This window comes from Oncorhynchus nerka, unplaced genomic scaffold (assembly GCF_034236695.1).
Source record: "Oncorhynchus nerka isolate Pitt River unplaced genomic scaffold, Oner_Uvic_2.0 unplaced_scaffold_2666, whole genome shotgun sequence".
Classification (NCBI taxonomy): domain Eukaryota; kingdom Metazoa; phylum Chordata; class Actinopteri; order Salmoniformes; family Salmonidae; genus Oncorhynchus; species Oncorhynchus nerka.
In genome coordinates this window covers 1-18486 of record NW_027038646.1, presented here as the reverse complement: position 1 = coordinate 18486, position 18486 = coordinate 1, and the positions used below count along the sequence as shown (strand labels likewise).

General features: G+C 47.1%; 1 protein-coding gene across 1 annotated transcript; it reads right to left on the bottom strand.

Moving 5' to 3' along the window:
- Nucleotides 1-3700: 3700 nt before the first annotated feature.
- LOC135567054 (HEAT repeat-containing protein 5B-like) lies at nt 3701-18283 on the bottom strand (the record flags this gene model as incomplete). The annotated part of the gene is made up of 7 exons (XM_065014566.1): nt 3701-3878; nt 14122-14190; nt 14307-14488; nt 14959-15219; nt 16196-16375; nt 17892-18024; nt 18125-18283. Coding segments are annotated over 7 exons (1116 nt in total), but the record flags the coding sequence as incomplete, so codon positions are not given.
- Nucleotides 18284-18486: the final 203 nt, after the last annotated feature.

Below are 18486 nucleotides of genomic sequence, written 5' to 3'. Positions count from 1 at the left end.
AGCTACAGGCCTACAGCCTATAAAGTGCTACAGGTTTCTAGCCATAGGCTCATAGTTACAGGCTATCAGTCTCATAGTGTTACAGGCCTCCCATGCCTATAGTCTCATAGTGTTACAGGCCTCCAGCCTATAGTCTCATAGGCGTTACAGGCCTCCAGCCTATGGTCTATAGTGTTACAGGCCTCCAGCCTATAGTCTATAGTGCTTACAGGCCTCCAGCCTATAGTCTATAGTGTTACAGGCCTCCAGCTCAGCTCATAGTCTATAGCGTTACAGGCCTTCAGCCTATAGTCTATAGTGTTACAGGCCTCCAGCCTATAGTCTATAGTGTTACAGGCCTCAGCCTCATAGTCTCATAGTGTTACAGGCCTCAGCCTCATGGTCTATAGTGTTACAGGCCTCTCAGCCTATAGCTCTATAGTGTTACAGGCCTCCAGCTCAGCCTATAGTCTATAGTGTTACAGGCCTCCAGCCTATAGTCTCATAGTGTTACAGGCCTCCAGCCTATAGGTCTCATAGTGTTACAGGCCTCCAGCCTATAGTCTATAGTGTTACAGGCCTCAGCCTATAGTCTATAGTGTTACAGGCCTCCAGCCTGCCATAGTCTATAGTGTTACAGGCCTCCAGCCCAGCCTATAGTCTATAGTGTTGCAGGCCTCCAGCCTATAGTCTATAGTGTTACAGGCCTCCAGCTATAGTCATATGCAGCCTCCAGCCCATAGTCTAGTGTTACAGGCCTCCAGCCCAGCCTATAGTCTATAGTGTTACAGGCCTCCAGCCCAGTCTATAGTCTATAGTGTTACAGGCCTCCAGCCTCATGTCTATAGTGTTACAGGCCTCCAGCCTATAGTCTATAGTGTTACAGGCCTCCCAGCCTATAGTCTATAGTGTTACAGGCCTCCAGCCCAGCCTATAGTCTATAGTGTTACAGGCCTCCAGCCCAGTCTATAGTCTATAGTGTTACAGGCCTCCAGCCTATAGTGTTACAGGCCTCCAGCCTATAGTCTATAGTGTTACAGGCCTCCAGCCTATAGTCTATAGTGTTACAGGCCTCCAGCCTATAGTCTATAGTGTTACAGGCCTCCAGCCCAGCCTATAGTCTATAGTGTTACAGGCCTCCAGCCCAGCCTATAGTCTATAGTGTTACAGGCCTCCAGCCTATAGTCTATAGTGTTACAGGCCTCCAGCCTATAGTCTATAGTGTTACAGTGCCTCCAGCAGCCTATAGTCTATAGTGTTACAGGCCTCCAGCCTATAGTCTATAGTGTTACAGGCCTCCAGCCTATAGTCTATAGTGTTACAGGCCTCCAGCCTATAGTCTATAGTGTTACAGGCCTCCAGCCCAGCCTATAGTCTATAGTGTTACAGGCCTCCAGCCCATAGTCTATAGTGTTACAGGCCTCCAGCCCATAGTCTATAGTGTTACAGGCCTCCAGCCCAGCCTATAGTCTATAGTGTTACAGGCCTCCAGCCCATAGTCTATAGTGTTACAGGCCTCCAGCCCATAGTCTATAGTGTTACAGGCCTCCAGCCTATAGTCTATAGTGTTACAGGCCTCCAGCCTATAGTCTATAGTGTTACAGGCCTCCAGCCTATAGTGTTACAGGCCTCCAGCCTATAGTCTATAGTGTTACAGGCCTCCAGCCTATAGTCTATAGTGTTACAGGCCTCCAGCCCAGCCTATAGTCTATAGTGTTACAAGCCTCCAGCCCATAGTCTATAGTGTACAGGCTCCCATAGTCTATAGTGTTACAGGCCTCCAGCCTATAGTCTATAGTGTTACAGGCCTCCAGCCTATAGTCTATAGTGTTACAGGCCTCCAGCCTATAGTCTATGGTGTTACAGGCTCTCAGCCCATATGTCTATAGTGTTACAGGCCTCCAGCCCAGCCTATAGTCTATAGTGTTACAGGCCTCCAGCCTATAGTGTTACAGGCCTCCAGGCCTATAGTCTATAGTGTTGCAGGCCTCCAGCCTATAGCTAGTTTCAGCTATGGTCTATAGTGTTACAGGCCTCCAGCCTATAGTCTATAGTTACGGTTACAGGCCTCCCAGCCTATAGTCTATAGTGTTACAGGCCTCCAGCCTAGCCTATAGTCTATAGTGTTACAGGCCTCCAGCCCATAGTGCTATAGTGCCACAGGCCTCCAGCCCATAGTCTATAGTGTTACAGGCCTCCGAGCCTATAGTCTATAGTGTTACAGGCCTCCAGCCTATAGTCTATAGTGTTACAGGCCTCCAGCCTATAGTCTATAGTGTTACAGGCCTCCAGCCCAGTCTATAGTGTTACAGGCCTCCAGCCCAGCTTAGTCTATAGTGTTACAGGCCTCCAGCCTATAGTCAATAGTGTTAAAGGCCTCCAGCCCATAGTCTATAGTGTTACAGGCCTCCAGCCCATAGTCTATAGTGTTACAGGCCTTCAGCCTATAGTCTATAGTGTTACAGGCCTCCAGCCTATAGTCTATAGTGTTACAGGCCTCCAGCCCATAGTCTATAGTCTATAGTGTTACAGGCACTCCAGCCCAGTCTATAGTCTATAGTGCTTACAGGCCTCCAGCCTATAGTCTATAGTGTTACAGGCCTCCAGCCTCATAGTCTATAGTGTTACAGGCCTCCCAGCCTATAGTCTATAGTGTTACAGGCCTCCAGCCTGTAGTCTATGAGTGTTACAGGCCTCCAGCCCTATAGTCTATAGTGTTACAGGCCTCCAGCCTATAGTCTATAGTGTTACAGGCCTCCAGCCTATAGTCTATAGTGTTACAGGCCTCCAGCCCAGCCTATAGTCTATAGTGTTACAGGCCTCCAGCCCATAGTCTATAGTGTTACAGGCCTCCAGCCTATAGTCTATAGTGTTACAGGCCTCCAGCCCATAGTCTATAGTGTTACAGGCCTCCAGCCCATAGTCCATATAGTGCTACAGTGCCTGCAGGCCTCCAGCCTATAGTCTATAGTGTTACAGGCCTCCAGCCTATAGTCTATAGTGTTACAGGCCTCCAGCCTATAGTCTATAGTGTTACAGGCCTCCAGCCTATAGTCTATAGTGTTACAGGCCTCCAGCCTATAGTCTATAGTGTTACAGGCCTCCAGCCCAGCCTATAGTCTATAGTGTTACAGGCCTCCAGCCTATAGTCTATAGTGTTACAGGCCTCCAGCCTATAGTCTATAGTGTTACAGGCCTCCAGCCTATAGTCTATAGTGTTACAGGCCTCCAGCCTATAGTCTATAGTGTTACAGGCCTCCAGCCTATAGTCTATAGTGTTACAGGCCTCCAGCCAGCCTATAGTCTATAGTGTTACAGGCCTCCAGCCTATAGTGTTACAGGCCTCCAGCCCAGCCTATAGTCTATAGTGTTACAGGCCTCCAGCCTATAGTCTATAGTGTTACAGGCCTCCAGCCTATAGTCTATAGTGTTACAGGCCTCCAGCCCAGCCTATAGTCTATAGTGTTACAGGCCTCCAGCCCAGCCTATAGTCTATAGTCTAAAGGCCTAGAGTTATGATTTTGTATATATGTTTTTAAATGTATTTATTTGGGTTCACAGTGCGGACCGGACCAAGGACCCCGTCACGAACGGTACCGTTACAAACAGTTGTGATCAGAAAAAAGACCCGATATAGACCCCCCCTCCAAAAAAAATGCCATAGAATGTTCAGGAGGGTTTTAATACGGTCGTGAAACCGGTAGATTAACCAACTCACCTCAGCCCAGGCCTTCAGCACGGCCAATTTCTCCATGGTGGTAGCACTCTCACTGTACAGCTGGCTGGAGGAACCCTTCCCAGCCTGCACCTTGTCCAGCGAGGATACCAGGAGATTGTGGTGCGACGCGAAGATCATTCAGGTCACTGACCACACCACTACCGATCCACGTACTGCACACCTACAGGACGGACACAGAGAAGAAGAAGGGGAGAGAAACGATTCACACAGGCTGGTAGAAAAACAGGGGTTTGTTTTGTTTTCAGGAGAAGAACAAAATAGAAAAATGGAAAACTGCAGAGAGAGAGAGAGAGACACGGATCGTGATCGAACAAAGAGAGCCAGAGAAAGAGATCGATTTCATGAGAGATGAAGACCGTGAGAGAGAGAGAGAGAGAGAGAGAGAGAGAGAGAGAGAGAGATCGATATCATGAGAGATGAAGACCGTGAGAGAGAGAGAGAGAGATATCATGAGAGATGAAGACCGTGAGAGAGAGAGAGAGATAGATTGTGAGAGCGAGACACAACAAGCCCTCCGTGTGAGGAGTGTGTCAACACTATCTGACCATTATGTTTACTGCCTCCTCCTCCACATCAGTCAGAAAGCAGAAGTATCTGTCTATGTATCAGTCAGAGCCTTGACACTGGTACTCAGCTCTCTACAGCTCCACTACCCTATAGTACACTACACTACCCTATAGTACAGTACACTACCTATAGTACTGCTACCACATTACATCTATAGTACACTACACTACCCTATAGTACACTTTTACACCTATAGTACTACCCTATAATCGCTGCTACACTACCTATAGTACACGTACACTACCTATGTACAGTACACTACCTATAGTACACTACACTACCCTATAGTACACTATAGTACTACCCTATAGTACAGTACATAGTACAGTACACTATAGTACTACAGTACACTATAGTACAGTATAGTACTACACTACCCTATAGTACAGTATCAGTATAGCCATATCTACACTACCTATAGTACAAGTATAGTACACTACCCTATAGTACAGTATAGTACTACCCTACGTAGTACACTATAGTACACTACCCTATAGTACAGTACAGTGCACTATAGTACACTACACTACACACTATAGTACAGTATAGTACACTCCTATAGTACACTATAGTACACTACCCTATAGTACAGTACTATAGTACCACCTATGTACACTACTATAGTACACGTATAGTACAGTATAGTACACTACATATAGTACACTACACTACTATAGTACAGTACAGTACACTACACTGCCCTATAGTACAGTACTATGTACTACCTACATACATACACTACCTATGGTACACTACACTATAGTACACTACACTACCCTATAGTTCTTACAATTCTACATACCCTATAGTACACTACACTCTATAGTACCTACACTATGTACACTGACACTGCCTATAGTACCCATATAGTACAGTACAGCTACCCATAGTACAGTACAGTATAGTACACTACCCTATAGTACAGTACACTACACTACCCTATAGTACAGTACACTACCCTATAGTATAGTACAGTATAGTACACTACACTACCCTATAGTACAGTACACTACCCTATAGTATAGTACAGTATAGTACACTACACTACCCTATAGTACAGTACACTACCCTATAGTACACTATAGTATGGTCCACTCACACTGACAGCGTCGTGAAGAAGGCGCAGCAGCGCCTCTTCAACCTCAGGAGGCTGAAGAAATTCGGCTTGTCACCAAAAGCACTCACAAACTACTGGATGCTAATCGAGAGCATCCTGGCGGGCTGTATCACCGCCTGGGTACGGCTGCTCCGCCCTCAACCGTAAGGCTCTCCAGAGGGTAGTGAGGTCTGCCTGGCAGCATCACCGGGGGCACCTGCCCTCAGGACACCTACACCACCCGATGTTACAGGAAGGCCATAAAAGTCATCAAGGACATCAACCACCGAACCACTGCCTGTTCACCCCGCTATCATCCAGAAGGCGAGGTCAGTACAGGTGCATCAAGCTGGGACTGAGAGACTGAAAAACAGCTTCTATCTCAAGGCTATCAGACTGTTAAACAGCCACCATTGAGTGGCTGCTGCCAACACACTGTCATTGACACTGACCCAACTCCAGCCACTTTAATAATGGGAATTGATGGGAAATGATGTAAATATATCACTAGCCACTTTAAACAATGCTACCTTATATAATGTTACTTACCCTACATTATTCATCTCATATGCATACGTATATACTGTACTCTATATCATCGACTGCATCCTTATGTAATACATGTATCACTAGCCACTTTAACTATGCCACTTTGTTTACATACTCATCTCATATGTATATACTGTACTCGATACCATCTACTGTATGCTGCCCTGTACCATCACTCACTCATATATCCTTATGTACATATTCTTTATCCCCTTACACTGTGTATAAGACAGTAGTTTTGGAATTGTTAGTTAGATTACTTGTTGGTTATCACTGCATTGTCGGAACTAGAAGCACAAGCATTTCGCTACACTCGCATTAACATCTGCTAACCATGTGTATGTGACAAATACAATTTGATTTGATTTAGTACACTACACTACCCTATAGTACAGTACACTACCCTATAGTATAGTACCCTATAGTACAGTACACTACCCTATAGTACACTACACTACCCTATAGTACACTACACTACCCTATAGTACAGTACCCTATAGTACACTACACTACCCTATAGTACACTACACTACCCTATAGTACACTACACTACCCTATAGTACAGTACACTATAGTACACTACACTACCCTATAGTACAGTACACTATAGTACACTACCCTACCCTATAGTACAGTACACTACCCTATAGTACACTACACTACCCTATAGTACAGTACACTACCCTATAGTATAGTACACTATAGTACACTACCCTACCCTATAGTGACCTAGTACACTACCCTATAGTACACTACCCTACCCTATAGTACACAGTACACTACCCTATAGTACAGTACACTACTATAGTACAGTACACTACCCTATAGTTAACAAGTACACTACCCTATAGTACACTACACTATAGTACACTACACTACCCTATAGTACACTACACTATAGTACACTACCCTACCCTATAGTACAGTACACTACCCTATAGTACAGTACACTACCCTATAGTACAGTACACTACCCATAGTACACTACACTATAGTACTACACTATAGTACACTACTACCCTATAGTACACTACACTATAGTACACTACCCTACCCTATAGTACAGTACACTACCCTATAGTACACTACCCTACCCTATAGTACACTACCCTATAGTACACTACACTACCCTATAGTACACTACCCTATAGTACAGTACAGTACACTACCCTATAGTACACTACACTACCCTATAGTACACTACACTACCCTATAGTACACTACACTACCCTATAGTACACTACCCTATAGTACACTACCTACGTACAGTACACTATCCCTATAGTACACTACACTATAGCACTACCCTATAGTACACTACACTACCCTATAGTACACTACACTATAGTACAGTACACTACCCTATAGTACACTACACTACCCTATAGTACACTACCCTACACTATAGTACAGTACAGTATAGTACAGTATAGTACACTACACTACCCTATAGTACACTACACTACCCTATAGTACAGTACAGTATAGTACACTACACTACCCTATAGTACAGTACACTATAGTACACTACACTACCCTATAGTAAAGTACACTACCCTATAGTACACTACACTACCCTATAGTACACTACCCTACCCTATAGTACAGTACACTACACTACCCTATAGTACACTACACTACACTACCCTATAGTACACTACACTACCCTATAGTACACTACACTACCCTATATTACAGTACAGTACACTATAGTACACTACACTATAGTACACTACACTACCCTATAGTACACTACACTACCCTATAGTACACTACCCTATAGTACACTACACTACCCTATAGTACAGTACAGTACACTATACTACCTTATAGTACAGTACAGTATAGTACACTATACTACCCTATAGTACAGTACACTATACTACCCTATAGTACAGTACAGTATAGTACACTACCCTATAGTACAGTATAGTACACTACACTACCCTATAGTACAGTACACTACACTACCCTATAGTACAGTACACTACACTACCCTATAGTACAGACCAGTACACTATAGTACACTACACTACCCTATAGTATAGTACACTACACTACCCTATAGTACAGTACACTACCCTATAGTATAGTACCCTATAGTACAGTACACTACCCTATAGTACACTACACTACCCTATAGTACAGTACACTACCCTATAGTACAGTACACTATAGTACACTACACTACCCTATAGTACAGTACACTACCCTATAGTACACTACCCTATAGTACAGTACAGTACACTATACTACCCTATAGTACAGTACACTATAGTACACTACACTACCCTATAGTACAGTACACTACCCTATAGTACACTACACTACCCTATAGTATAGTACACTACACTACCCTATAGTATAGTACCCTATAGTACAGTACACTACCCTATAGTACACTACACTACCCTATAGTACAGTACACTACCCTATAGTACAGTACACTATAGTACACTACACTACCCTATAGTACAGTACACTACCCTATAGTACACTACACTACCCTACACTACCCTATAGTACAGTACACTATAGTACACTACACTACCCTATAGTACAGTACACTACCCTATAGTACAGTACACTACCCTATAGTACACTACCCTATAGTACACTACACTACCCTATAGTACACTACCCTACCCTATAGTACACTACACTATCCTATAGTACACTACCCTATAGTACACTACCCTATAGTACAGTACAGTACACTACCCTATAGTACACTACACTATAGTACAGTACAGTCACTACCCTATAGTACACTACACTACCCTATAGTACACTACACTACCCTATAGTACACTACAGTCACTACCCTATAGTACACTACACTACCCTATAGTACACTATACTACCCTATAGTACACTACACTACCCTATAGTACACTACACTATAGTACACTACACTACCCTATAGTACACTACACTACCCTATAGTACACTATACTACCCTATTGTACACTATATTACCCTATAGTACACTACCCTATAGTACACTACACTACCCTATAGTACACTACACTACCCTATAGTACACTACTACCCTATAGTACTACACTACCCTATAGTACAGTACACTATAGTACAGTACACTATAGTACAGTACACTACCCTATAGTACAGTACAGTACACTACCCTATAGTACACTACACTATAGTACACTACACTACCCTATAGTACACTACCCTACACTATAGTACAGTACACTACCCTATAGTACAGTACACTACCCTATAGTACACTACACTACCTATAGTACAGTACACTACCCTATAGTACACTACCTATATAATCACTACCCTATAGTACACTACACTACCCCTATAGTACACTACACTACCCTATAGTACACTACACTACCCTATAGTACACTACACTACCCTATAGTCACTCACTACCTATAGTACACTACACTACTATAGCAGTACACTACACTATAGTACAGTACACTACCCTATAGTACAGTACAGTACACTACCTATAGTACACTACACTACCCTATAGTACAGTACACTACCCATATAGTACACTACACTACCCTATAGTACAGTACACTACCCTATAGTACACTACCCTATAGTACACACTATAGTACAGTACACTACCCTATAGTACACTACACTACCCTATAGTACACTACACTATAGTACAGTACACTACCCTATAGTACAGTACAGTACACTACCCTATAGTACACTACACTACACTACCCTATAGTACAGTACACTACCCTATAGTACACTACCCTACCCTATAGTACAGTACACTACCCTATAGTACACTACACTACCCTATAGTACAGTATAGTACACTACACTACCCTATAGTACACTACACTACAGGTACACCACAGTACACCCACAGTGGTCTGGTCAACAGTGGTGTGGTCAACAGTGGTGTGGTCAACAGTGGTGTGGTCAACAGTGGTCTGGTCAACAGTGGTGTGGTCAACAGTGGTGTGGTCAACAGTGGTCAGCTCCCATTGGTCAGCTCCCATTGGTCAGATCCCAGTGGTCAGCTCCCAGTGGTTAGATCCCAGTGGTCAGCTCCCAGTGGTCAGCTCCCAGTGGTCAGCTCCCAGTGGTCAGCTCCCATTGGTCAGCTCCCATTGGTCAGCTCCCATTGGTCAGCTCCCAGTGGTCAGCTCCCATTGGTCAGATCCCAGTGGTCAGCTCCCAGTGGTCAGCTCCCAGTGGTCAGCTCCCATTGGTCAGCTCCCATTGGTCAGCTCCCAGTGGTCAGCTCCCAGTGGTCAGCTCCCAGTGGTCAGCTCCCATTGGTCAGATCCCAGTGGTCAGCTCCCAGTGGTCAGCTCCCAGTGGTCAGATCCCAGTGGTCAGATCCCAGTGGTCAGCTCCCAGTGGTCAGCTCCCAGTGGTCAGCTCCCATTGGTCAGATCCCAGTGGTCAGCTCCCATTGGTCAGATCCCAGTGGTCAGCTCCCAGTGGTCAGCTCCCAGTGGTCAGCTCCCATTGGTCAGCTCCCAGTGGTCAGATCCCATTGGTCAGATCCCAGTGGTCAGATCCCAGTGGTCAGCTCCCATTGGTCAGATCCCATTGGTCAGATCCCAGTGGTCAGCTCCCAGTGGTCAGCTCCCAGTGGTCAACTCCCAGTGGTCAGCTCCCAGTGGTCAACTCCCAGTGGTCAGCTCCCAGTGGTCAGCTCCCATTGGTCAGCTCCCAGTGGTCAACTCCCAGTGGTCAGCTCCCAGTGGTCAGCTCCCAGTGGTCAGATCCCAGTGGTCAGATCCCAGTGGTCAGCTCCCAGTGGTCAGATCCCAGTGGTCAGCTCCCAGTGGTCAGATCCCAGTGGTCAGCTCCCATTGGTCAGATCCCAGTGGTCAGCTCCCATTGGTCAGATCCCAGTGGTCAGCTCCCAGTGGTCAGCTCCCATTGGTCAGATCCCAGTGGTCAGCTCCCATTGGTCAGATCCCAGTGGTCAGCTCCCATTGGTCAGATCCCAGTGGTCAGCTCCCATTGGTCAGCTCCCAGTGGTCAGCTCCCAGTGGTCAGATCCCAGTGGTCAGATCCCAGTGGTCAGCTCCCATTGGTCAGATCCCAGTGGTCAGCTCCCAGTGGTCAGATCCCAGTGGTCAGATCCCATTGGTCAGCTCCCATTGGTCAGATCCCAGTGGTCAGCTCCCATTGGTCAGATCCCAGTTTTTGCCATGTGTGATGAACACATTGTACATCTTGAATAGCCAATTGCAAATATATCATTTTTTCTTATCGTTTAAAACTGCCATTGTTTTATTCGTTTTTCTCTTAAAACAATAAGACAAATGCATGAAATTCCAGGTGAATTCCCAATGCAGATGGCCTAGATTGCACTTCCCACGGAGAGTAAAAACATGATCATTTCTGCTGCTGTTTCTACTGACCACATTGGTTTCATTTATAGGATGATGAGCGGAAACTCGTTTTGTGATAACTACACTGTTATATATTTGGGGAGTGAAAAAATATATACAGTAGATCCCAAAAGTGAGTACACCCCTCACATTTTTGTAAATATTTGAGAGTATCTTTTCAACACTGAAGAAATGACACTTTGCTACAATGTAAAGTAGTGAGTGTACAGCTTGTATAACAGTGTAAATTTGCTGTCCCCTCAAAATAACTCAACACACTGCCATTAATGTCTAAACCGCTGGCAACAAAGTGAGTACACCCCTAAGTGAAAATGTCCAAATGTGATGTCAGAAGGTGTATCTGGGAGAACCTATCAGGACAGTTACCTGGCATGCCTTAGCTGTGATGTCAGAAGAAAGGTTCTCCACGACCAATCAGGACAGTTACCTGGCATGCCTTAGCTGTGATGTCAGAAGGTGTATCTGGGGAGAACCTATCAGGACAGTTACCTGGCATGCCTGAGCTGTGATGTCAGAAGGTGTATCTGGGGAGAACCTATCAGGACAGTTACCTGGCATGCCTTAGCTGTGATGTCAGAAGGTGGTCGTGTAGAGAACCTATCAGGACAGTTACCTGGCATGCCTTAGCTGTGATGTCAGAAGGTGAGTCGTGTAGAGAGCCTATCAGGACAGTTACCTGGCATGCCTTAGCTGTGATGTCAGAAGGTGTATCTGGGGAGAAACCTATCCGTTTGGTTGCCTGTGTGTAATCAGGACAGTTACCTGGCATGCCTGAGCTATGATGTCAGAAGGTGTATCTGGGGAGAACCTATCAGGACAGTTACCTGGCATGCCTTAGCTGTGATGTCAGAAGGTGGTCGTGTAGAGAACCTATCAGGACAGTTACCTGGCATGCCTTAGCTGTGATGTCAGAAGGTGGTCGTGTAGAGAGCCTATCAGGACAGTTACCTGGCATGCCTGAGCTGTGATGTCAGAAGTTGTATCTGGGGAGAACCTATCAGGACAGTTACCTGGCATGCCTTAGCTGTGATGTCAGAAGGTGTATCTGGGGAGAACCTATCAGGACAGTTACCTGGCATGCCTTAGCTGTGATGTCAGAAGGTGGTCGTGTAGGAGAACCTATCAGGACAGTTACCTGGCATGCCTTAGCTGTGATGTCAGAAGGTGCGAGAAGGCTCCCTGTCAGGACAGTTACCTGCGCTGCCTGAAGCTGTGATGTCAAAGTGTATCTGGGAGAACTATCGGGACAGTTACCTAGCATGCTGCTTCGCTGTGATGTCAGAAGGTGGTCGATGTAGAGAACCTATCAAGGACAGTTACCTGGCATGCCTTAGCTGTGATGTCAGAAGGTGGTCGTGTAGAGAGCCTATCAGGACAGTTACCTGGCATGCCTTAGCTGTGATGTCAGAAGGTGGTCGTGTAGAGAGCCTATCAGGACAGTTACCTGGCATGCCTTAGCTGTGATGTCAGAAGGTGTATCTGGGGAGAACCTATCAGGACAGTTACCTGGCATGCCTTAGCTGTGATGTCAGAAGGTGTATCTGGGGAGAACCTATCAGGACAGTTACCTGGCATGCCTTAGCTGTGATGTCAGAAGGTGTATCTGTGGAGAGCCTATCAGGACAGTTACCTGGCATGCCTGAGCTGTGATGTCAGAAGGTGTATCTGGGGAGAACCTATCAGGACAGTTACCTGGCATGCCTTAGCTGTGATGTCAGAAGGTGGTCGTGGGGAGAACCTATCAGGACAGTTACCTGGCATGCCTTAGCTGTGATGTCAGAAGGTGTATCTGGGGAGAGCCTATCAGGACAGTTACCTGGCATGCCTTAGCTGTGATGTCAGAAGGTGTATCTGGGGAGAGCCTATCAGGACAGTTACCTGGCATGCCTTAGCTGTGATGTCAGAAGGTGGTCGTGTAGAGAGCCTATCAGGACAGTTACCTGGCATGCCTTAGCTGTGATGTCAGAAGGTGGTCGTGTAGAGAGCCTATCAGGACAGTTACCTGGCATGCCTGAGCCGTGATGTCAGAAGGTGTATCTGGGGAGAACCTATCAGGACAGTTACCTGGCATGCCTTAGCCGTGATGTCAGAAGGTGTATCTGGGGAGAACCTATCAGGACAGTTACCTGGCATGCCTTAGCCGTGATGTCAGAAGGTGTATCTGGGGAGAACCTATCAGGACAGTTACCTGGCATGCCTTAGCCGTGATGTCAGAAGGTGTATCTGGGGAGAGCCTATCAGGACAGTTACCTGGCATGCCTTAGCTGTGATGTCAGAAGAATGGTCGTGTAGAGAACCTATCAGGACAGTTACCTGGCATGCCTTAGCTGTGATGTCAGAAGGTGTATCTGGGGAGAACCTATCAGGACAGTTACCTGGCATGCCTTAGCCGTGATGTCAGAAGGTGTATCTGGGGAGAGCCTATCAGGACAGTTACCTGGCATGCCTTAGCTGTGATGTCAGAAGAATGGTCGTGTAGAGAACCTATCAGGACAGTTACCTGGCATGCCTTAGCCGTGATGTCAGAAGGTGTATGTGGGGAGAACCTATCAGGACAGTTACCTGGCATGCCTTAGCTGTGATGTCAGAAGGTGTATCTGGGGAGAACCTATCAGGACAGTTACCTGGCATGCCTTAGCCGTGATGTCAGAAGGTGTATCTGGGGAGAGCCTATCAGGACAGTTACCTGGCATGCCTTAGCCGTGATGTCAGAAGGTGTATGTGGGGAGAACCTATCAGGACAGTTACCTGGCATGCCTTAGCTGTGATGTCAGAAGGTGTATCTGGGGAGAACCTATCAGGACAGTTACCTGGCATGCCTTAGCCGTGATGTCAGAAGGTGTATCTGGGGAGAACGCTGGTCTAAGAGCAGCTCCAACCTGAGGAACAATAAAGATATATACATTGAATAAGGTTGCCAGAGTTACATAGAAATACAACACATAGATTATATTAATGGCGTATCTTCATTGATTATCTGTGTTGATAGACTCACGTTCGCCTGGTACTGCTCCAGGATCACGTGACCTGGGAACTCTGGCTCCGGAACAGAGGCAAACTTCTTAATAATGTCTTCCAGAGCCTGAAGACCAGCCATCCTCAACTGGTTACTGCTGTCTGTAGCCGCCATGAAGGCCATGCGAATCAGGTCAGAGAGGTGGAGGACCAACAGATCACCTGAGAGGGAGGGAGGGAGAGAGGGAGGGAAGGAGAGAGAGAAGGGGAGAGAGAGAGAGAGAGAGAGAGAAGGGGAGAGAGAGAGAGAGGGAAGGAGAGAGAGAGAAGGGGAGAGAGAGAGAGAGAGAGAGAGAGGGAGAGAGAGAGAGGAGAGAGAGAGAGAGAGAGAGAGAGAAGGGAGAGAGAGAGAGAGAGAGAGAGAGAGAGAGAGAGAGAGAGAGAGAGAGAGAGAGAGAGAGAGAGAGAGAGAGAGAGAGAGAGGGAGAGGGAGAGAGGGAGAGAGAGAGGGAGGGATCAGGGTTCCTACATATTTTAACAGATGTAATTCCATGACCAACCACCGGCAGCGTCTCTGTGTGTATAAAAAAATAAAGTCTAATGTGGTATCTGAGAGGCTGCTCGCTGATCGTGTGTGTGTGTGTGTGTGTGTGTGTGTGTGTGTGTGTGTGTGTGTGTGTGTGTGTGTGTACCTTTAGGGTTCTTGGCCTTAGCAGTGCGTGCGCCGGCCAGGTCAAAGTGGGTCTTGTCTGCGTTCTCACACAGCAGTATGATGCGACACAGACAGTCTGCGGCGAACACACGGGTCACCCAGCGCGGCGCCACAGACGGCTTGGCGTTATTGTCCTCTCCCAGCGCCGTAAACATGATGTCATCGTCGATCTCATCCTGCTTCTCCGAGTCGTCCTCTTCTTTACCCAGATCTACCGGCGCCACAACCCCTCCTCCAGCCTCTGGACAGGAAGGAAGGAATACTTCAACGTCCCACACAGGAAAAGGCACGACACATTAAAGGCCCAATGCAGCCCTTTTCATGTCCATATCAAATCATACACGACACATTAAAGGCCCAATGCAGCCCTTTTCATATCCATATCAAACCAGGCACGACACATTAAAGGCCCAATGCAGCCCTTTTCATATCCATATCAAACCAGGCACGACACATTAAAGGCCCAATGCAGCCCTTTTCATATCCATATCAAACCAGGCACGACACATTAAAGGCCCAATGCAGCCCTTTTCACATCCATATCAAATCCTTTCTGGGTAACAAATACCTTACTGGGATTGTTTAACATTAAAATCGTCAAAAATAAACACAAATATCTTCTTAGCAAAAGACCAAGCAATAATTTTGCCAAGACTGTTTGGGAGTGGTTTGAATGGGAGGAGAAAACTAGCTGTTATTGGCAGAGAGGTTTGGAACTCTTTCTTATTGGTCTATTAACTGGTGATGTCACCAGGCAGTATAAAACTCCTTCCCACCGAAACAGGCTGAAATTTCAGGCCGGTTTTTCAAACAGCTTTTAAACTAAAAGGGGCATTATCATAATTTTCACAGTATTCTTCCAAACTCAGTGTGGAAATATATGATATAAAACCCAGAAAAATCCAGTTTTGACTACACTGAACCTTTAAGACGAGGGAGAATGGACATAAAAAAATAAAAAACATTATTCAACAAGACAATAAAAGACCCATATGGCTAGTGGCCTAATTAAATATCCCCGCACTGACCAACAGCCAGACGAAAATATATCAACAGAACATTCCATGGCCACATCATGTCCTAGTCATGACTTAGCTGAGCATAACATTGATATATATATATATATATATATATATATATATATATATAAATAAAAGACATGTTTATTTAAACCCGTCACCAAACACTTAGTTAAGTCAAGTTTCACAGACTGTGACCTGTCGTAGCAGCCAGGACATCCTTGCAGAGCTTCAACCAATGAGAGAGCTTGTCCACGGCGAGCGAGGAGAGCATGTGGCCCAGAGTATCATGGATGTCGTGACAAAGCTTCCTGTCCGTCTCCCGGTCCAGCATTCCAAACAGAACCCCCTCCAAACCAGTCTCTGTGATGTTCAGATCTGAGGAGAGAGAGAGAGAGAGAGAGAGAGAGAGAGAGAGAGCCCAATGTATGACCATATTAGAGAGACATATTTCCCCCAGATCACACAGATCCACAAAGAATTTGAAAACAAATCCAATTTTGATAAACTCCCATATCTACTGGGTGAAATACCACAGTGTGCCATCACAGCAGCAAGATGTGTGACCTGTTGCCACGAGAAAAGGGCAACCAGTGAAGAACAAACACCATTGTAAATACAACCCATATTTATGCTTATTCATTTTATCTTGTGTCCTTTAACTATTTGTACATTGTGTATATATATATATATATATATATATAATATGACATTTGTAATGTCTTTACTGTTTTGAAACTTCTGTATGTGTAATGTTTACTGTTAATTTTTGTTGTTTTTCACTTTATATATTCACTTTGTATGTTGTCTACATCACTTGCTTTGGCAATGTTAACACATGTTTCCCATGCCAATAAAGCCCTTGAATTGAATTTGACAGAGAGAGAGAGAGAGAGAGAGAGAGAGAGAGAGAGAGAGAGAGAGAGAGAGAGAGAGAGAGAGAGAGGAGAGAGAGAGAGAGAGAGAGAGAGAGAGAGAGAGAGAGAGAGAGAGAGAGAGAGAGAGAGAGAGAGAGAGAGAGAGGAGAGAGATGAGAGAGAGAGAGAGAGAGACGAGAGACACAGACTAGTCTATCCTACGACACACCACCCTACAGACTAGTCTATCTGCGGCACCCATCCCCTACAAGACTAGTCTATCTGCGGCACACCACCCCCTACAGACTAGTCTATCTGTGGCACCCACCCCCTACAGACTAGTCTATCTGCGGCACACCACCCCCTACAGGCAGTATCTGCCTGCGCTAGGCCCATCATCCCTGGTCTGGCGTCGGGCCCAGTCCTGGTCTAGCGTCGGGCCCCCGTCCCTGGTCTAGCCCGTCCCTGGTCTAGCGTCGGGCCCCCGTCCCTGGTCTAGCCCGTCCCTGGTCTAGCGTCGGGCCCCCGTCCCTGGTCTAGCCCGTCCCTGGTCTAGCGTCGGGCCCCCGTCCCTGGTCTAGCCCGTCCCTGGTCTAGCGTCGGGCCCCCGTCCCTGGTCTAGCCCAGTCCCTGGTCTAGCCCCGGGCCCAGTCCCTGGTCTAGCCCCGGGCCCAGTCCCTGGTTTAGCGCCGGGCCCAGTCCCTGGTCTAGCCCGTCCCTGGTCTAGCGTCGGGCCCAGTCCCTGGTCTAGCGTCGGGCCCAGTCCCTGGTCTAGCCCGTCCCTGGTCTAGCGTCGGGCCCGTCCCTGGTCTAGCCCGTCCCTGGTCTGGCCCGTCCCTGGTCTAGCGTCAGGCCCGTCCCTGGTCTAGCCCGTCCCTGGTCTAGCGTCAGGCCCGTCCCTGGTCTGGCCCGTCCCTGGTCTAGCGTCAGGCCCGTCCCTGGTCTAGCCCGTCCCTGGTCTAGCGTCAGGCCCGTCCCTGGTCAAGCGTCAGGCCCGTCCCTGGTCTAGCCCGTCCCTGGTCAGGTCCACTACTTACTGACGGTGGTTGAGTCCGTGCTGTCCTTGTTGCGGGCCAGACTCATGGCGTACTCACAGACCTCCGCAGCCTCTCTCTGGGCCAGCTGTCTCAGACAGAGGCCACCGCTGCACGACGCAGCAACAGGTGAGAGCTACACAGGTGGACCTGAGGAAGGAACACACAAGTCAACTACCACAACACACACACGCAGGTCAACTACTGCCCTGCCACGTCCACCCCCCGCCACTCACACAGAGACACGGCATCAGGCTGGCCCCCTCACACAGAGACAGGGCATCAGGCTGGCCCCCTCTCACACAGAGACAGGGCATCAGGCTGGCCCCCTCACACAGAGACAGGGCATCAGGCTGGCCCCCTCTCACACAGAGACAGGGCATCAGGCTGGCCCCCTCTCACACAGAGACAGGGCATCAGGCTGGCCCCCTCACACAGAGGCAGGGCATCAGGCTAGCCCCCTCACACATAGGCAGGGCATCAGGCTAGCCCCCTCACACAGAGGCAGGGCATGAGGCTGGCCCCTCTCACACAGAGACAGGGCATCAGGCTGGCCCCCTCTCACACTTACACAGAGGCAGGGCATCAGGCTGGCCCC